Source organism: Herpailurus yagouaroundi, unplaced genomic scaffold (genome assembly GCF_014898765.1).
Source record: "Herpailurus yagouaroundi ecotype Mexico unplaced genomic scaffold, PumYag 190, whole genome shotgun sequence".
NCBI lineage: Eukaryota > Metazoa > Chordata > Mammalia > Carnivora > Felidae > Herpailurus > Herpailurus yagouaroundi.
Genome location: NW_024412421.1, coordinates 10,958,505 through 10,973,088, shown reverse-complemented (window position 1 = coordinate 10,973,088; position 14,584 = coordinate 10,958,505). Strand labels below are relative to the sequence as shown.

The 14,584-nt window shown below is 54.7% G+C and overlaps 1 protein-coding gene across 8 annotated transcripts in view; it reads left to right on the top strand.

The window, feature by feature from the left end:
• CNGB1 (cyclic nucleotide gated channel subunit beta 1) overlaps positions 1 to 14,584 on the top strand; it is a 77,839-nt gene that overhangs the window by 17,503 nt on the left and 45,752 nt on the right. For 5 of the 8 annotated variants that reach the window (XM_040498150.1, XM_040498151.1, XM_040498154.1 and 2 more), the window contains 7 exons: positions 325 to 400; positions 689 to 728; positions 1,084 to 1,267; positions 3,007 to 3,082; positions 4,645 to 4,681; positions 10,410 to 10,572; positions 11,499 to 11,582. In XM_040498150.1, coding sequence (XP_040354084.1) covers positions 325 to 400; positions 689 to 728; positions 1,084 to 1,267; positions 3,007 to 3,082; positions 4,645 to 4,681; positions 10,410 to 10,572; positions 11,499 to 11,582 — 660 coding nt within the window. Of the gene's footprint in view, positions 1 to 324; positions 401 to 688; positions 729 to 1,083; positions 1,268 to 3,006; positions 3,083 to 4,644; positions 4,682 to 6,626; positions 6,754 to 10,409; positions 10,573 to 11,498; positions 11,583 to 14,584 lie in introns of those variants that run through there. The other 3 variants (XM_040498155.1, XM_040498153.1, XM_040498156.1) reach the window with 2 other exon arrangements.

Below are 14,584 nucleotides of genomic sequence, written 5' to 3'. Positions count from 1 at the left end.
ACCCATGAAGCCAGACCTATCTGTCCCAGGCACAGGGAGTCCCCCATGCTGCGTTCGGGTCCCCAGGCAGCTGCTGTTTCTCACCTGGGGCCCAGGTGGCCAAGGCTGGGCCTGCTGTTCCAGGCCTGGTGCAGCCATGGGTCAGAATTTGGGGCTGGCAGAAGTTGCTCCACTACCTGAGACCCTTCTAGAGTGTACAATACAAGGTCCCCACTGTGCAGAATGGGACCAGAGGTGAGGAAGGACTGGTTGAAGCCTGGGATTCCAACAGACATTCAGGTCAGGGTGATTAGGTTGCTCCACTGATCCCTGTCCCTTTTGCAGGCCTGGGCCCTGGCTGCTCAGGTGGCTTGAGCAGAATCTGGAGAAAGTGCTGCCTCAGCCCCCCCAGAGCTCCAAGGTAAGTGGAGGAAAAAGGGGGAGTAGGCAGATGACCACCTGGGAGGGTTTCTGGGTCCCAGAAAGGATGTGTGTAGTCCAGCAGGCTATCCCCAACCCCTGGGACACGTAGAGGGAGTGCTGTCCTCCCTGGAGGGTTCTCCTTGATGGAGAGGAGTGACTGCAAAACAGCAAGCAGATTCGTGGGGAAGGAGGGGGCCCCCTGCTGCCTGCCCTGGGCACACTGGCTGGGGAGGGAGTGCACAGGGCTCACTTTGCTCTGTGACCTCACTCCTTGTCTCTGATCTAGGACTGGGGAGATGAGCCTGCAGATGCTGCCTTGGGCCCAGGTACAGGGAGGGGACTGGGGAGGGCTGGACTGGGGGTGCCACTGGGGCCTGAGGGATCCTGGGGGAGGACCTTAGCCCTCACCAAGGCCAGGGAGGGATTCAGGGCTTGTGGGGGCTGGGCTGTTGTGGTGGGCCTTGGAACCCCTCCCCAGTGCAGGCTGGGAAGCCAGTGGTGTGGGACCGTCCTGTGAGGTCTTGACAAGCCCCTTGAGCTTCCTGGGCCTCAGTGCCCTGTCTAATGAGAGGCATAGTTGGAGTGGTTCCAAAGGGCTCCTTACTCAGTCCTGTTGGTGCCTGGGATCTGGTCCCCTGTGCCCATGAGGGATTGCATGGAGCCCTGCTTTGTCATCTTTAGACTCCTGCTCTGCCTGCTGCTTAGAGCCCCCAGGACCCCCTTTGGAAAGGGAGCCCATGCTGCAGGCCCCGGAGAGCCCCAACATGCCCACTGCTGGCCCCCTGGAGCCCAAGGAAGAGCCAACTTCAGAGCCCCAGGCCACCTTCCATGCTTCCTCCTTGCCGCCTGCTGGGGACCCTGCCAGGTGAGCCCCCCAAATGTCATGCCTTCCATGGGGAGCAGGATCAGTGCTTTGCCCCAGCCCAACATCCAACACTTCACTGAACATTGTTTGTTTGGTTTTTGTTTTGATAGAGAGAGAGAGAGAGAGAGAGAGAGAGAAAGAGAGTGTGAGCAGGGGAGAGGGGCAGAGGGGGGGAGAGAGAGAGAGAGAGAGGATTTTTTTTAATGTTTATTTATTTTTGAGAGAGAGACGGAGCATGAATGGGGGAAGAGCAGAGAGAGAGGGAGACACAGAATCCGAAGCAGGCTCCAGGATCTGAGCTGTCAGCACAGAGCCTGATGCGGGGCTCAAACCCATGAACCGTGAGATCATGACCTGAGCCAAAGTCGGACGCTTAACCAACTGAGCCACCCAGGAGCCCCAAGAGAGACAGGATCTTAAGCAGTCTCCATGCTCAGCACAGAGCCCAACACAGAGCTTGATCCCATGACCTGAGCTGAAATCAGGAGTCTGATGCTCAACCGACTGAGCCACCCAGGTGCCCCCAGACTAGTTTTTTAAATTTTCAAAGTCACCCATGCACTAGGGAGAAAATTTAAAGGGGTTTCTGGGGTCTCTTCCCATCAACAGCTCTCTGCCATTCAACACATTTTCTACCCACAAACAAGCTGGGAGGACATTTCTCCTTCAAACGAACACACGGACCAGACAACAGCAAAGTGCGTACCCTGTTCTGCATTTTGCTTTCTTCACCAAAAAGTGCATCTTAGGGGCACCTGGGTGGCTCAGTTGGTTAAGTGGTTCAGGTCGTGATCTCAACGTCTGTGGGTTTGAGCCCTGAGTCAGGCCCTGTGCTGACAGCTCAGAGCCTGGAGCCTGCTTCGGATACTGTGTCTCCTTCTCTCTCTGCCCCTCCCCTGCTTGAGTCTCTCTGCCTCTCTCTCTCTCTCTCTCTCTCTCTCTCTCTCTCTCTGTCTCTCTCGTAAAAATAAATAAACATTAAAAAGTTAAAGACAAAAAACACATAAAAAGTATCTTAGAGGTGGTTTTATCTGGATTGGTCTGCTTCACTCTTTCAACTGTTTCGGAGTACTCTATTATAGGGTGGTACCAGCTTTTTTTTTTTTTTCAACGTTTATTTATTTTTGGGACAGAGAGAGACAGAGCATGAACGGGGGAGGAGCAGAGAGAGAGGGAGACACAGAATCGGAAACAGGCTCCAGGCTCTGAGCCATCAGCCCAGAGCCTGATGCGGGGCTCGAACTCACTGACCGAGAGATCGTGACCTGGCTGAAGTCGGACGCTTAACCGACTGCGCCACCCAGGCGCCCCTGGTGGTACCAGTACCAGCTTTTACATAGCTTGTTTCTACTCTTTCACTGCAATCAGTGGCTTGTACAAGCATCATTTCACTCACATGCAAATAAATCTGTAGGGCAAATCTGAGAACCTGGCATCGCTGAGCCAAAGGATGCATGCATTTAAAATCGGGATATGTGTTGCCAAATGCTCCTGCCCTGGCAGTGTGTGAGACACCTGCATGCACTTCCGGGGTGGGGGTGGCAGAGTGGGTGCTGAGCTACCTGCTGGGGTCTGAGCGGTACCCAGAGGGAGGAGGGCAACAGTCTTTGGGGCTAGAGACCTGGTTCTGGTCTGCCTTCTGGTAGGCTTGCTGTCTGCCTTGGGAGGGACCTGACTCTGGTCTCAGTTTCCCCGTGAGCCCCACCACTTAGACATGGCCTGCTTTCTCCCATTTGCAGGTTAATGGCTTGGCTCCGGCACAGGCTGGAGATGGCCCTGCCACAACCCGTGCTCCATGGGAAGGCTGGTGAGCAGGTCTGTGCAGGGCTGGGGGCGGGGCCCTAGGGAGTGGTGGGAGGGGCCTTGCTGAGGCAAAGACTGATGGGCTGGGGGCGGAGCTCAGGCAAGGATCTATCGTTTGAGGGCGGGGCACCGAAGGCACTGAAGGCACCTAAGGAAGAAGGGAGGCTGCAGGGAGGGCCCGGGGAAACAGCCTGTCTATCTAGTCAGCTCACGTTTATTCCACACACTTTCCCTGAGGGGCTGCGGCCACGGGGCTGAGAAGTGCTGGCCCAGCGTGCTAACCAGGAGGCCATAATCAGTGGGGGAGATGCTTCCATGGAGGGAGCAGAGAGGATGTGGGGTACAGAGGAGGACCCCCACCACTGCCCCCCAGCATGAAGGAAGGCTTTCTGGTGGAGGTGGTTTGCAAGCTGAAACCTAGGGAGAGGTAGCATGGGGGTGGTGTAGGAAGAGCCCTTCGGGCAGAGGATCAGCAGGTGCAAAGGACCAGAGACAAGAGAGGCCAGGAATGTCCTGGAAAGAAGTGGGGCTTGGGGCTTATAGGAAGCCAGAGAGCCCTGTGTGCATTTCTGAGAACCTAGGACTCTAACATGGATGGGTGGAGGGAGCAAGTCCTCTGTCACCTCTTCTTCCCCCTCTCCAAGAACCTGGCACCTGGTCCTTCTCTCTTGGGGACAACTGTGTATCTTTTTTTAAGCTTTATTTGTTGACTGGTTTTTTGTTTTTTTTAAATGTTTATTTATCTATTTTGAGAGAGAGAGAGAGAGAGAGAGCGAGCATGTGTGGGAGGGGTAGAGGGAGAGGGAGAGAGAAAATCCCAAGCAGGTTCCATGATGTCAGCACAGAGCCCAACATGGGGCTCCATTCCATGAACCGTAAGATCATGACCTGAGCAGAGATCAAGAGTCAGATGGCTTAACCGGTTGAGCCACCTGACAATTGTCACCTGGAACTGGGAGGCGAGAGGCCTGGTCCCAGTCCTGACTTCGGTAGGAGGTGGGCAGAAATCCTCAGGGCCCCCTTCCCTGCAGGCCGAGCCTGCAGGCTCTGTGTCCACGTGGCCTCTGTGGGTGGCTGAGGAAACACAGCTTTGGAGTTTTCCAAGAGGATGAAAAGGGCCTGGTGGCAGGAACATTCTGTGGTGAAGATGCCCCCACAGAAAGGAGGGGCCCCCTCGAGTACGGGGCTGGGGCAGGGGAAGATGTGGTGCTTTGGGGAGAGGCCTCTCCTGCAGACGCAGCTTTGACACAACCCTCCGGGGAGGGCTGGGAGGAGGTTTTCCCTGCATGGAGAGTGGAGAGTGGAAGGTAGGCCGCTCAGGCAGGGGGCCCAGCCTGGGCAAAGGAGCTGAGGTGGGACCAAGTGGTGACCCAGGGAGGACAGTGCCTGGAGCACTGGGCGAGCTCTGAGAAAGGAGGGGGGGAAGCAGACCAGAGAGGAGCCGGGAGCCACGGGACCTTCTGCGGGAGTCCTGATAGGGGTGAGGAAAGCCCTCTTGCCCCTGTGTGTGCTGGGAGGGGTGGTGGAAGCAGGGAGGCCGGTGAGGAGGACACGGCATTTTTCTCCCCATGCAGGAACCTGATTCCCCTGTGGCGTGTGACGTGCAGACCGGTAAGTGACACCTTAGTGGGTCCTCGTGTCGTGTCTCCGGGAGGGTTGCTTGGTCTGAGTGCACAGTGGGGTGGTTGCTGGCCAGGCCTGAACTTACTTGGGGGCTACGTTTGGGGCCTCCTGACCTGGAGCTGAGAGAGCCCATGTCCTGCAGGCCTCATCTCAGGTCAGCCCGGCCAGGTAGCCAGAGCCTGGCCCAGGGCCGCATGGTGGCTGGGGAGAGACGTGGTGGGGACCTGGCTTGCCTTCCAGTTTCTACCCAGAGAAAACAGTTGTGAGGCTGAGTCGGATGGATCCCCTTCCTCTGGGAACACCTAAAGAGAGCTCCCCACTTCCCCCTGGGCCAGTGGGTTTGGCTAGGCAGAGTCCCGGTCGAGGGATGAGGGGAGAGGCATGGGGTCTCCCTGGAGGAACTAGATCCCATAAACTCCAGCTCCAGTGAGGCAGGAGGGTTCCCCTTACCTATGGGTGGGGAGGGTGGAGAGGTGTGTGCTGCCTTTTATCCCAGCCCTGCACTAGTACTGAGGGATCGACTGAGGCTAGGAGGAGAAGGCCAGGGTCCAAAATCTGTTCTTCCTCCATTTCATGGCCTCGGGACAAGCGTGTGGTGTACAGGGCATTCATTCATTCATTCATTCATTCATTCATTCATAAAGGTCATGGAAGGCCTGCTATGTACCAGGCCTGTGATAAGTTCTAGAGGTGAGCAAAGCAGAGTTGAGGGCCAGTGGGTGGTGGCCCTATTCCACCCTGGACACAGGCCCTCAGACCATGGTGGGGTCCCTAGGACCCATGTCCTAGGCTAGAAAACCCTAACTCTGCCAGGCTGATGGTGGTCTTTATGAGCACCCTGAGGGTGAGGATGGCCACCATAGCCCGGAGCACGGACAGACCAGTTGACCATGCAGCGGAGTCTGGCAGAGTCTGGCAGAGTGGCCATGGGAGGAGATGGGATTTGTATAATGGTGACAACGTTGTAAGGGGTAGGCTTCAGAGCAGGGTTTGCTCAGCCTCGTGGAGTCTGTGCAGAGCAGGGACCCCCATGGCTGTTGGGGCTGACAGAGGTACAGGGATTTGCCCAAGGTCACAGAGCAAGTTGTCACAGAGCGGCAACTAGCATCCGCTGGGCCTGGCAGCAGTTGTCAAGGTTAAAGGAACAGAAAATTCCGGGAGCACAGCTTCCAGAGTGGAGAGCTCTGAAGACGGAGCCCCTGGCCCTGTCTCCTCCTCCTCTCTGCTCCTCTGGAGGAGGCAGGGTGCTCAGCTGGCTGTGGACAGGACCTCCCCGTGAACCCGGAGTGTGTGGCTTGTGGGTGGGCACTGAGACAGCGGGGCCAGGAGCCCAGTGTGTTAGCTCCCCCGGTTCTGACAGAACAAAGGACCACAAACTGGGTGCCTTTGAACAGCAGAAATGTGTTCTCTCACAGTTCAGGGTCCAGAAGCCCCAGCTTGAAGTGCTGGGGGGTCGGCTCCTCCTGGTGCTCTAGGGAGAAACCATCCCATATCTCTCTCCTGGCTTCTGGTGGCTGCTGGCAGTCCTCCGGGTCCCTTGGCTGCTAGCTGGCCTCCAATCTCTGCCTTTTCCTCCGTGTCTGTCAGATCTTCTCTCCTTCCTCTTATAAAGACACCAGTCATGGATTTAAGGCCCGCCCTAAATCCACGATGAGCTCATCTTGAGATCCTTAACTAATGACATCTGCAAAGATCCTATTTCCAAATGAGGTCACATTCACAGGTTGTAGGGATCAGGACTGAATATATGTTTCGGAGGGACACGATTCAACCCAGTCTGTGGGGTGACCCTAAGGGGCTGGGGCAGGAGTTCCCTCTCCTGCTGCCAGCTCTACCCCCTGCCTCCCTGCCCTTTCATTCATTCATTCACGCACCTGCTCATTCATTCCCTCCGCCTGCCCACCCAGCCACCCACCCTTCTGTCTTGTTTCAGGCGTGGCGGCAGCGGGGGGCCTCTGAAACAAGAGAGAAGGGATCCTGGGAGAGCACAGATGGACAAACGGACGGATGGATGGAAGGAGACAAGGGTGCCCTGAAGACCTGCAGGGGAGGGGGAAGAGGTGGCTGTTGACCCCATGCCCTCCTTGAACAGTGACCCCCCTGCCGCTCCCCACACTCCCAGGCTAGGTGAAGGGAGCCAGTCCCACAGCTCCTTCTCTGAGACCAAAGCTGGCGCCTTTCCATGGAACCGGAAGACTGTGGGGAAGCCCATGGAGGACTCTCTTTGAGAGGTCGCCTGCACAGCCCTCAGCGTGGTGCCTGGCACACAGGCGGTGCCCCAGTGGGACACAGTTTCTCCCAGAAGAGGATCCTCTTAGGCTAGGCTGTGTTCTCTCCCTCGAAGAGTTTGGGGTCCAGCAGTGGACAACGGCACATGACTTCGGTGACATTAAAAAGCATAAATTAGCACATCAAAGCTGTGATTGCATGATATATTTGCTTCAGATGAAGCTAAAATGAGTACTTAGGTTTGAAAAGTGGTTGAGTTAATGTGGCCCATGGTACTGGGGTAGCAGGAAGGAGGAGTTTGCCAGGGATCCTGATCCCCAGCTGGCCCACAGATGTCTGTGTTTGGGGCAAGGAGTGATTTTAAATATTAGAATTAGTTGCCAACATCTAAAAACAAGGTGGCTTTGCATTGGATGAGTCTGGCTTCTCTATAGCAATTATAATAGACCCATGCTGTGCTTCTGAGGACACTCCTGAGGGCAGGCAGCACATGCCCCCCCTTCACCTATAACACCATCTCCCTGGCTACCTAAGCCTTTGACTTTGAGACCCTTCAGGTCCCCAGTTGGCAGTGAGGGGAGGACAACCCAGGAGAGGGAATAAAGTGAGCAAATGGCTGGAGGTGGGAGAGGGAGAGTGTTGGGTACCTCAGCAAATCCCGAGTTTTTGATGCAGAAGTTAAAGCCAGAAAAACTGGGGCCTGGGATGCCTGGATGGCTCAGTCGGTTAAGCATCCAACTCTTGGTTTCAGCTCAGGTCATGCTCTCATGGTTTGTGAGATTGAGCCCCAAGTCAGGCTCTGTGCTGACAGCTCAGAGCCTGCTTGGGATTCTGTCTTTCTCTCTCTGTCTCTCTCTCTCTCTGCTCCTCCCCCATATACATGTGCTCTCTCTCTCAAAATAAATAAATATTGGGAAAAAAAAGGGTAGGGCCTGATCTTACAGGACTAGGCTATAGACAATGGGGAACCACTGAAGGTGGTTGAGCAGGGGAATGACTTCACAAAGACTACCCTGAGGCTGAGCAAGCATTGGAGGCAGAGAAAGCAATGGAATCAGGGTTCTTGAGCTTTGGGCCACATCCAAAGCATCTAGGACCCAGGCATGCCAGGGAGGATAAGCCAGAACTTGGGCTTTGCCGGCAACCCAGGGTCTGGTGCGGGCCTTGACCTAGAATTTATGCCTCCCGCCTCCCTGTTTGCTGATCTTGGAAATAGGAGCTCCTTCCTCAGATGCAATTGATGACCTTCACTCCTGGAGCCAGAACCCCATTCAGTTGCCCTGAGGGACATCCTAGGCTGGCAGAGAATGCTGGCCAGGAGGTGGCGGGACAATGAGGGACTCCAGGAGCAAAGTTTCAGCCCCAGATGGAGCAGGAGTTTCCGTATGAGCTTGAACACCCACAGTGCTTCAGTGGCCCCATCTGGACCCAGGGGCAGGGCCCTGAAAAAGCTAGGGAGCTCTGACTCCGATGCCTAACGAGAGGGTCTCAGGGCTCCACCAGGCCTGCAGGGAGCTCTGCCACTGGATCTGTGTGGCCGAGTACCCCGTGCCTGCCCTTCCCCTCTGGTACCCTGGCCACCAGCCTCTTCTCAGAGCCGTAGAATCTCTGGCTGTAAAATGGGGATTGTATAGGGCATGGCTCAGCGGCCTGGCCCAGAAATGAAAGGAGGAAAAGCTTGTAAAATGCTTCCTCACTAAACAGTATCTAAAAAGAAAGCGAGGATGTAAACAAAGACGGCATCAACTCTTGAGGACACCAAAGGCTGGGGTCATGCAGTGCCCAGCACGGAGAGGCCACCCATGCCAGGAGGCACTCAGGGGCATGTTTCTCACCTGGGGTAGCACACCAGGGAATCGGGAGTCAGGAGACCTGGCAATGCCTCTGACATCCTTTGTGGCATTGGGCAAGTCATTAGCCTCTCTGAGCTGGCTCTGTGCTTTATAAAATGGCGAGAGTACTATTGCCACCATGCTGTCACCATGCAGGGTTGCTGTGAAAGCTAATGAACTCACGAGCCAGGGGATGTTTGTTCTGTCTCCCGTATGCCATTTAGGGACTTGTACCCCAAGTGGCTGCTCAGGGCAGAGATGCTACACTGTTACTGGATGGCAGTCTAGAATGACACGTGTGACATGTCCCACCACTGGATTCGGGGCCACGCTTGGATGAGCCTCCCCGGTCAAACCCCAGGGGTGTTTGTAGGGCTGGAGGGGCCAGGACCCGCGTGGAAAAGCCTAGTTCAGGATGCGTGTAGGGGATTTCCCTGGAGGGCAGGCGGGTGCCTCTGTGTGAGGCAGGATAATGTCTATACCTGGGAACCAGGAGGCAGGAGCAGGGGAAGACAGCTCTTGGAAAGCGGACATCCCTGTGCCTGGCACATGGGACACACCTTGTAACAGAAGCTGTGAGCCTGTGTCTCAATTTACTCATCTGTAAATGAGGAAACAACATGAAAGAAGGAAAATAAAATGGGGGGGGGGTAACAATTATTCCCACCTCAAAAGGTTGGTTTGAGGACTAATTGAGTTAATCCATGTATGTCATTAAGCACAGGGCTAGGAACATATAAGTGCTCGATAAATGTAGCTGCCATTATATTATTATTATTTTTTCTACACCATGAGCAATACTTTCCAAAGTCACAGGATAAGACTTCAGACCAACTCCCATTTAAAGTCACTATTCATAATTTCATGCTTGGCTTAAGGATCACCAAGATCCTGGAGCTTTTTGGGAACACCCGATATCTAGACAATCTCCTCTCTTCTCCCCTTCCTCTTGACTTCGGGGGACTTAGGTCCCTGATGGGAGTCCCCTGCACCCACTTCCGCCGAGCTCACAGCCCCACACTGTTTGCACTGTCAGGGACCTGAGTACGTGGAGAAATGGTGAAAATGACAGATCCTATCTGAAGGTGGGACCATCTCTGCCAGAAGGTCAATCCCCGCAGAAGCTGGAGCCTCTAGGCCCAGGAGGGAAGGACTGCTAGAAATGGGTGCTGAGGTTATGAGCATTTGTATGCTGTCACCAGTGGGCGGCATCTAGAGAACATGCAGGAGGCAAGCTCTCTCTGTGTTCCTCTGGACATGTCGGGTCACCTTGCACCTGGATGTGCCAAGGCAGACCCCAAGCTTGGATCTTCCGTATCTCCTATGATGCTGTGGTTAGAAGCGTTATTTCTGCTTCTGCACAAACCTCCAAGAACGGGGGCCCTAAGGAGACACAAAAGCTAACTGTAATTGAAGCTCTATCTCAAAAGGAAAAAAGGGGGGAAATGACCAGAAGGAAACAGGGTGAACGATCATGGGCTTCAGCCTGTCACTTTAGCACTGATCTGGCTGCTAATGGTCCTGTGGATAATGGTGCTGTTTCTGCTGCTTGGCTGAGAGCTGGCCCATGGCTGGTGATGGCCAAGGCCCCCTGTGTGGTCCCTGGGACTCAGAAGCCTAAGCCCACTCTCCCCTGTGCCCTGTGTCCCCTGCAGTCTGCATCCTCCCTGGAGGCCAAGAGGAGCCCGATCTCGTCCTAGAAGAGGTTGACCCTCACTGGGAGGAGGACGAGTATCAAGACCGGGGCACCAGTCTGCAGGGCTCAGAGGCAGCTCCAGCTTATGAAGAGGAGAATGAGGCCATGGAGGAGATGCCCAGGTGGGAACCAGAGAAGGCCCTGGAACAAATGATCGTTTGGAAAGATAACAGGCACATGGTACAGAATCCCAAAGGTATCAAAGGACATAGAACAGGAGCCAAACCTGCCTCTACTCCTTCCTCCTCCTCCGTCCCCCAGACATCCAGTCCTCTCCCTGTGAATAGAGACAGTAGCTGCCAGTTTCTTCTGTGCTGGTCCAGGGAGCATCTGAGCATTTACAGGCATGATTCCTTTTTTCTTTTTTTTTTTTTTTCCACACAAGATAGCATATCACACGCACCTACGTATCTGCAACTTGCTCTATTCATTCAACAATATACCTTGAGGTGTTTCCACCTTCAGTGCATAGAGATCATCCACAGATTGTTTTTTAACAACCGCATAGTATTCTATTGTGTGGATGTGCCAGGATTTATATACATTTGTGATTGCGAAATTTTGTTATTGTAAACAATTTTGCAACAAACACTCTTGCACATGCACGTGAATAGGCCTGCAGGATAAATTTGTAGAAGGGGGGTTGCAGGGTCATTGGGCATGGGAATGGGTACCTAGGGTAGTGATTACCCACTTGCCCTCCGTAGGGACATAATGATCTTTGTTCCCTCTAGCGATCTTGGTGATAACCCCTCAAGCTGTCAGGTCCTCAGGCCCATGACATACATCGTAAAGGTGGGGAAACTGAGGCCCAGAGAGGCTCAGAGGCTGACCCAGGGTTGCCACTAGGATGGTGGAGGCTGGGCCAGGCCCCTCATGCCGTGGAGAGGCCTTGCTGCTAGAGGGAGCCTGAGGTTGCTCAAGTGGGGTTCCCCAGGTCAAGTCTTGGTTGAGATTTTCGGGTCTGGTTTCAGGGGTCATGGGACCTGAGGTGGACTGGGGGTGGGGCTGCAAGTGGGCTCACCTCCTGCTTCTGACCTCAACTCAGGGAGCTGCCCCAGATTCAAGAGGAGAGAGAAGATGAGGAGGAAGATGGAGAGGAAGAGGAAGAAGAGGAGGAGGAGGAGCCTAAGTAAGGCACTTGTGTGTTCTCAGCCTCCCCACAAGGGATGGCCCAGGGAGGGGTTACAGTGTGGGACGGGGGGGCTTTCAGGGTGGGGGAGCTCCTTCCTTTGTTCTGTGCTGTGTGCTGCTGCGTACTGACCAGGGAGGCTGGGGAAGCTGGGGGTCCCCCCCAGCACTCATAATGACCCGAGACTCATATTGCCCACCCCTTAACACCCTCCCAGATGCTTATACACACACACACACACACACACACACACACACACACACACACACACCAGAACACAGCCTCCTCGGGGTGGGGGGGTTGTTGTGCTCACTCCCATGTCCCTAGATCCTACAACAGTGCCTGCTACAGCAGGCTCCAAATAAATGTCGGCTGAAGGCGTGGATGGTTGAGAGAATGGGCCCATGCGGGAGGCTCACAGCCCCTGTAATTAACCAAACCAAGGCATAGGGCTGTGTCCCCCTCCACACCGTCCATGACGGTCCCATGGGTGCCTTTGAAGGCTGTTCTGGATTCTGCTCTTCTGCCCATTAATGGTTGATTCTCCACCCACATCCATAAAGATTTCAACAGGAACACACAGAGAAGTCAGTTTAAAGAAAGGAGATCAGAAACCACTAACAGTTATAATCATCAAACTACATCTTAATTATTGAAACCACTGACAATCATTCTGTGACACGATAGAGGTGCTAATTAGCACAGTGGCAATCATATCATAATATATAAATTCATCAAACTGACATGCTGTATGCCTAAAGTTCACACAATGTTATATGTCAAACGTATTTCAATAATTAAAGACTGGGAGGAAGGTGTTCAGCAGTGCGGGACAGATGGGGAGGAGGGTGCGTGGGGAGATGAACAGCAAGCAGGCAGTTGGGCCTGAGCGTGGAGTCGGGGGTGAGAGGTTGGAGATGGAACGTCGGGAGTCTGGTCATGTGGACGGAACCAGAAACCGCGGGGCTGGAGGAGATGCTGGGAGAGCCAGTGTGGACAGAGGAGAGGCCCAAAGGCCAGAGCAGAGCCAGGAAGATTCGAGGAAACAGAAGTGCCTGGGGAGGAAGTGCCCGTGAGGAGGAGGGGGTACCAGTGAAGAGAGTGGGGGACAAGAAGAGTGTCCTGGGGGTTTTGAACAGGGGGGAGTGGTTTGCTGCCTCAAAAGCAGCCCGCATGTCGGGGGGACAGTGACACTGCAGCTGGTGGACATGGTGGGGAGATGATGCTTCAGAGGCTGGGGGCCAGATTGTGAAGACCTGGGACTTGCTTTCTCAGGAGCAATGGGGAGCCATTGAAGGTTGCTGAGCGGGGAAATCCAGACGTGATCTGGCAGCTGCACTGTGGGGAGACTGAGGCAGGGAGAGCCGTGAGGAGGCTGTCATCAGGGGGCAGGCCAGACTGATTGCATCTGTGCCTTGCATTATTCCCTGTCCCTGTTGCTCCGCTCTCTGTGGTGCCCCCTGGCCCACACCCTTCTTCGCTGACTTGTCCCTCCGGCCCTGGCCTGAGGCACGGGCTCTGCTTCTCCTGGCAGAGTGACCTGGGCAAGTGCACACTGCACAGAGCTTCTGCCTCCGCGTCTGTGGAACGGGGATTCTAACACCTCTGTGAAGCGGTCACGGGCCAGCTGTGTATGGGGCATATTAGGACCTTGGTCGCAGTGAGCGTGCCATCAAAGGTCATTGATGTTCTCATCCCCGCGGAGGGTTACTTTCAGTCCCAGTCGGGAAATAGTTATACCACGAGACAACACAGGACTTCAGGGCTGGAGGCCTGCTCCGTGTCATCTGCTTTTAGTCCACCTATCCCTTGTTCACATGGAATTTTTTCATCCTTGGCAGGAGACCACATGGCTACTTGTTTGTCTCTAGTGATGGGGAACTCATGACCTCTTGAAGGCTGTCCATTCCATCCATATACACCTCTGATTATGAGATGATTTCTTCCACCCAAAATAAACGTGCCTCCCTATGGTTTCTGTAATGTGGTCCACATTCTGCCCTCTGGGCCCCCCAGAGCCAGGCTGCTCTCACTGACCTGCGATAGCCTGTCTCCTGGGTGAAGACTTAGGTGCTGCCTAGCTTTGTTAGTGCTGGTTTGTTAGTGCTCATGGTGGTGAGTTGTCCCCCGACTAAACCTGTGTGCCCAACACGGAGGCCTGAAAACCCCTTTATATGCCACTGCTCCTGAACTGAAATACCCCCCGAACACCAGTGATTTAGTGTGCTCGCACACATGCACTAACTACATGCATATTCTCAGTGCACGGTACATGCAGGTACATGCACACGTATCTGCACATACACACCTACACGGACACAGACACACAGGCTGGGCTGGGCACACACTTATATGTGCGGGTATGCACACAGTCATACCCACACACAGCCTGCATACATGCACAAGCACATTCAGCACACTTGTTCACGTGTCCACATGCACAGGCACATTGGTACATGCTTGCACATAGGCACGCCGTGCCCTGTGTGCACGCTCATGCACACAAACACACGTGTACAGTTACCCACAAGTGCCGCACACACATACATATTCATACAGATGTTTACCCAGAGTTTCAAACTCAGGGGACTTTTGGGCTCTGGGGCCCTAGGCAGGGACGCGGGCACTGGGTGAGAGAGCTGAGTGTTCCCAGGGCCAGGACCAGAGGGTGTCAGGCGTGGGCAAGTGGACTGAGCTGTCACTGACTGGGGAAGGATGCTCTTGGCCAGCTTTGCAGAGGCACAGGGGTTACTGATGACGTGCACGCGGGCCCTGGTAACAGGCAGATGGTCGCCTAGCGACCTGGTCTCTGCCGGCAACAGCTCGGCTTTTCCTAGCAACCACAGCCTTTTGGTCCCCACCTGCCCTCCCTGGGGGCATTTCTGCAGAGTTCCCCACCGCCTGCACACTCCCTCAATCTGATTAGAAGCAGGAAGGATCAGTAGCTCATCTGCTACCCGAGCCACACTGGCTCCAGAGCTGGCCTGGCAGGCTCGGGGGCT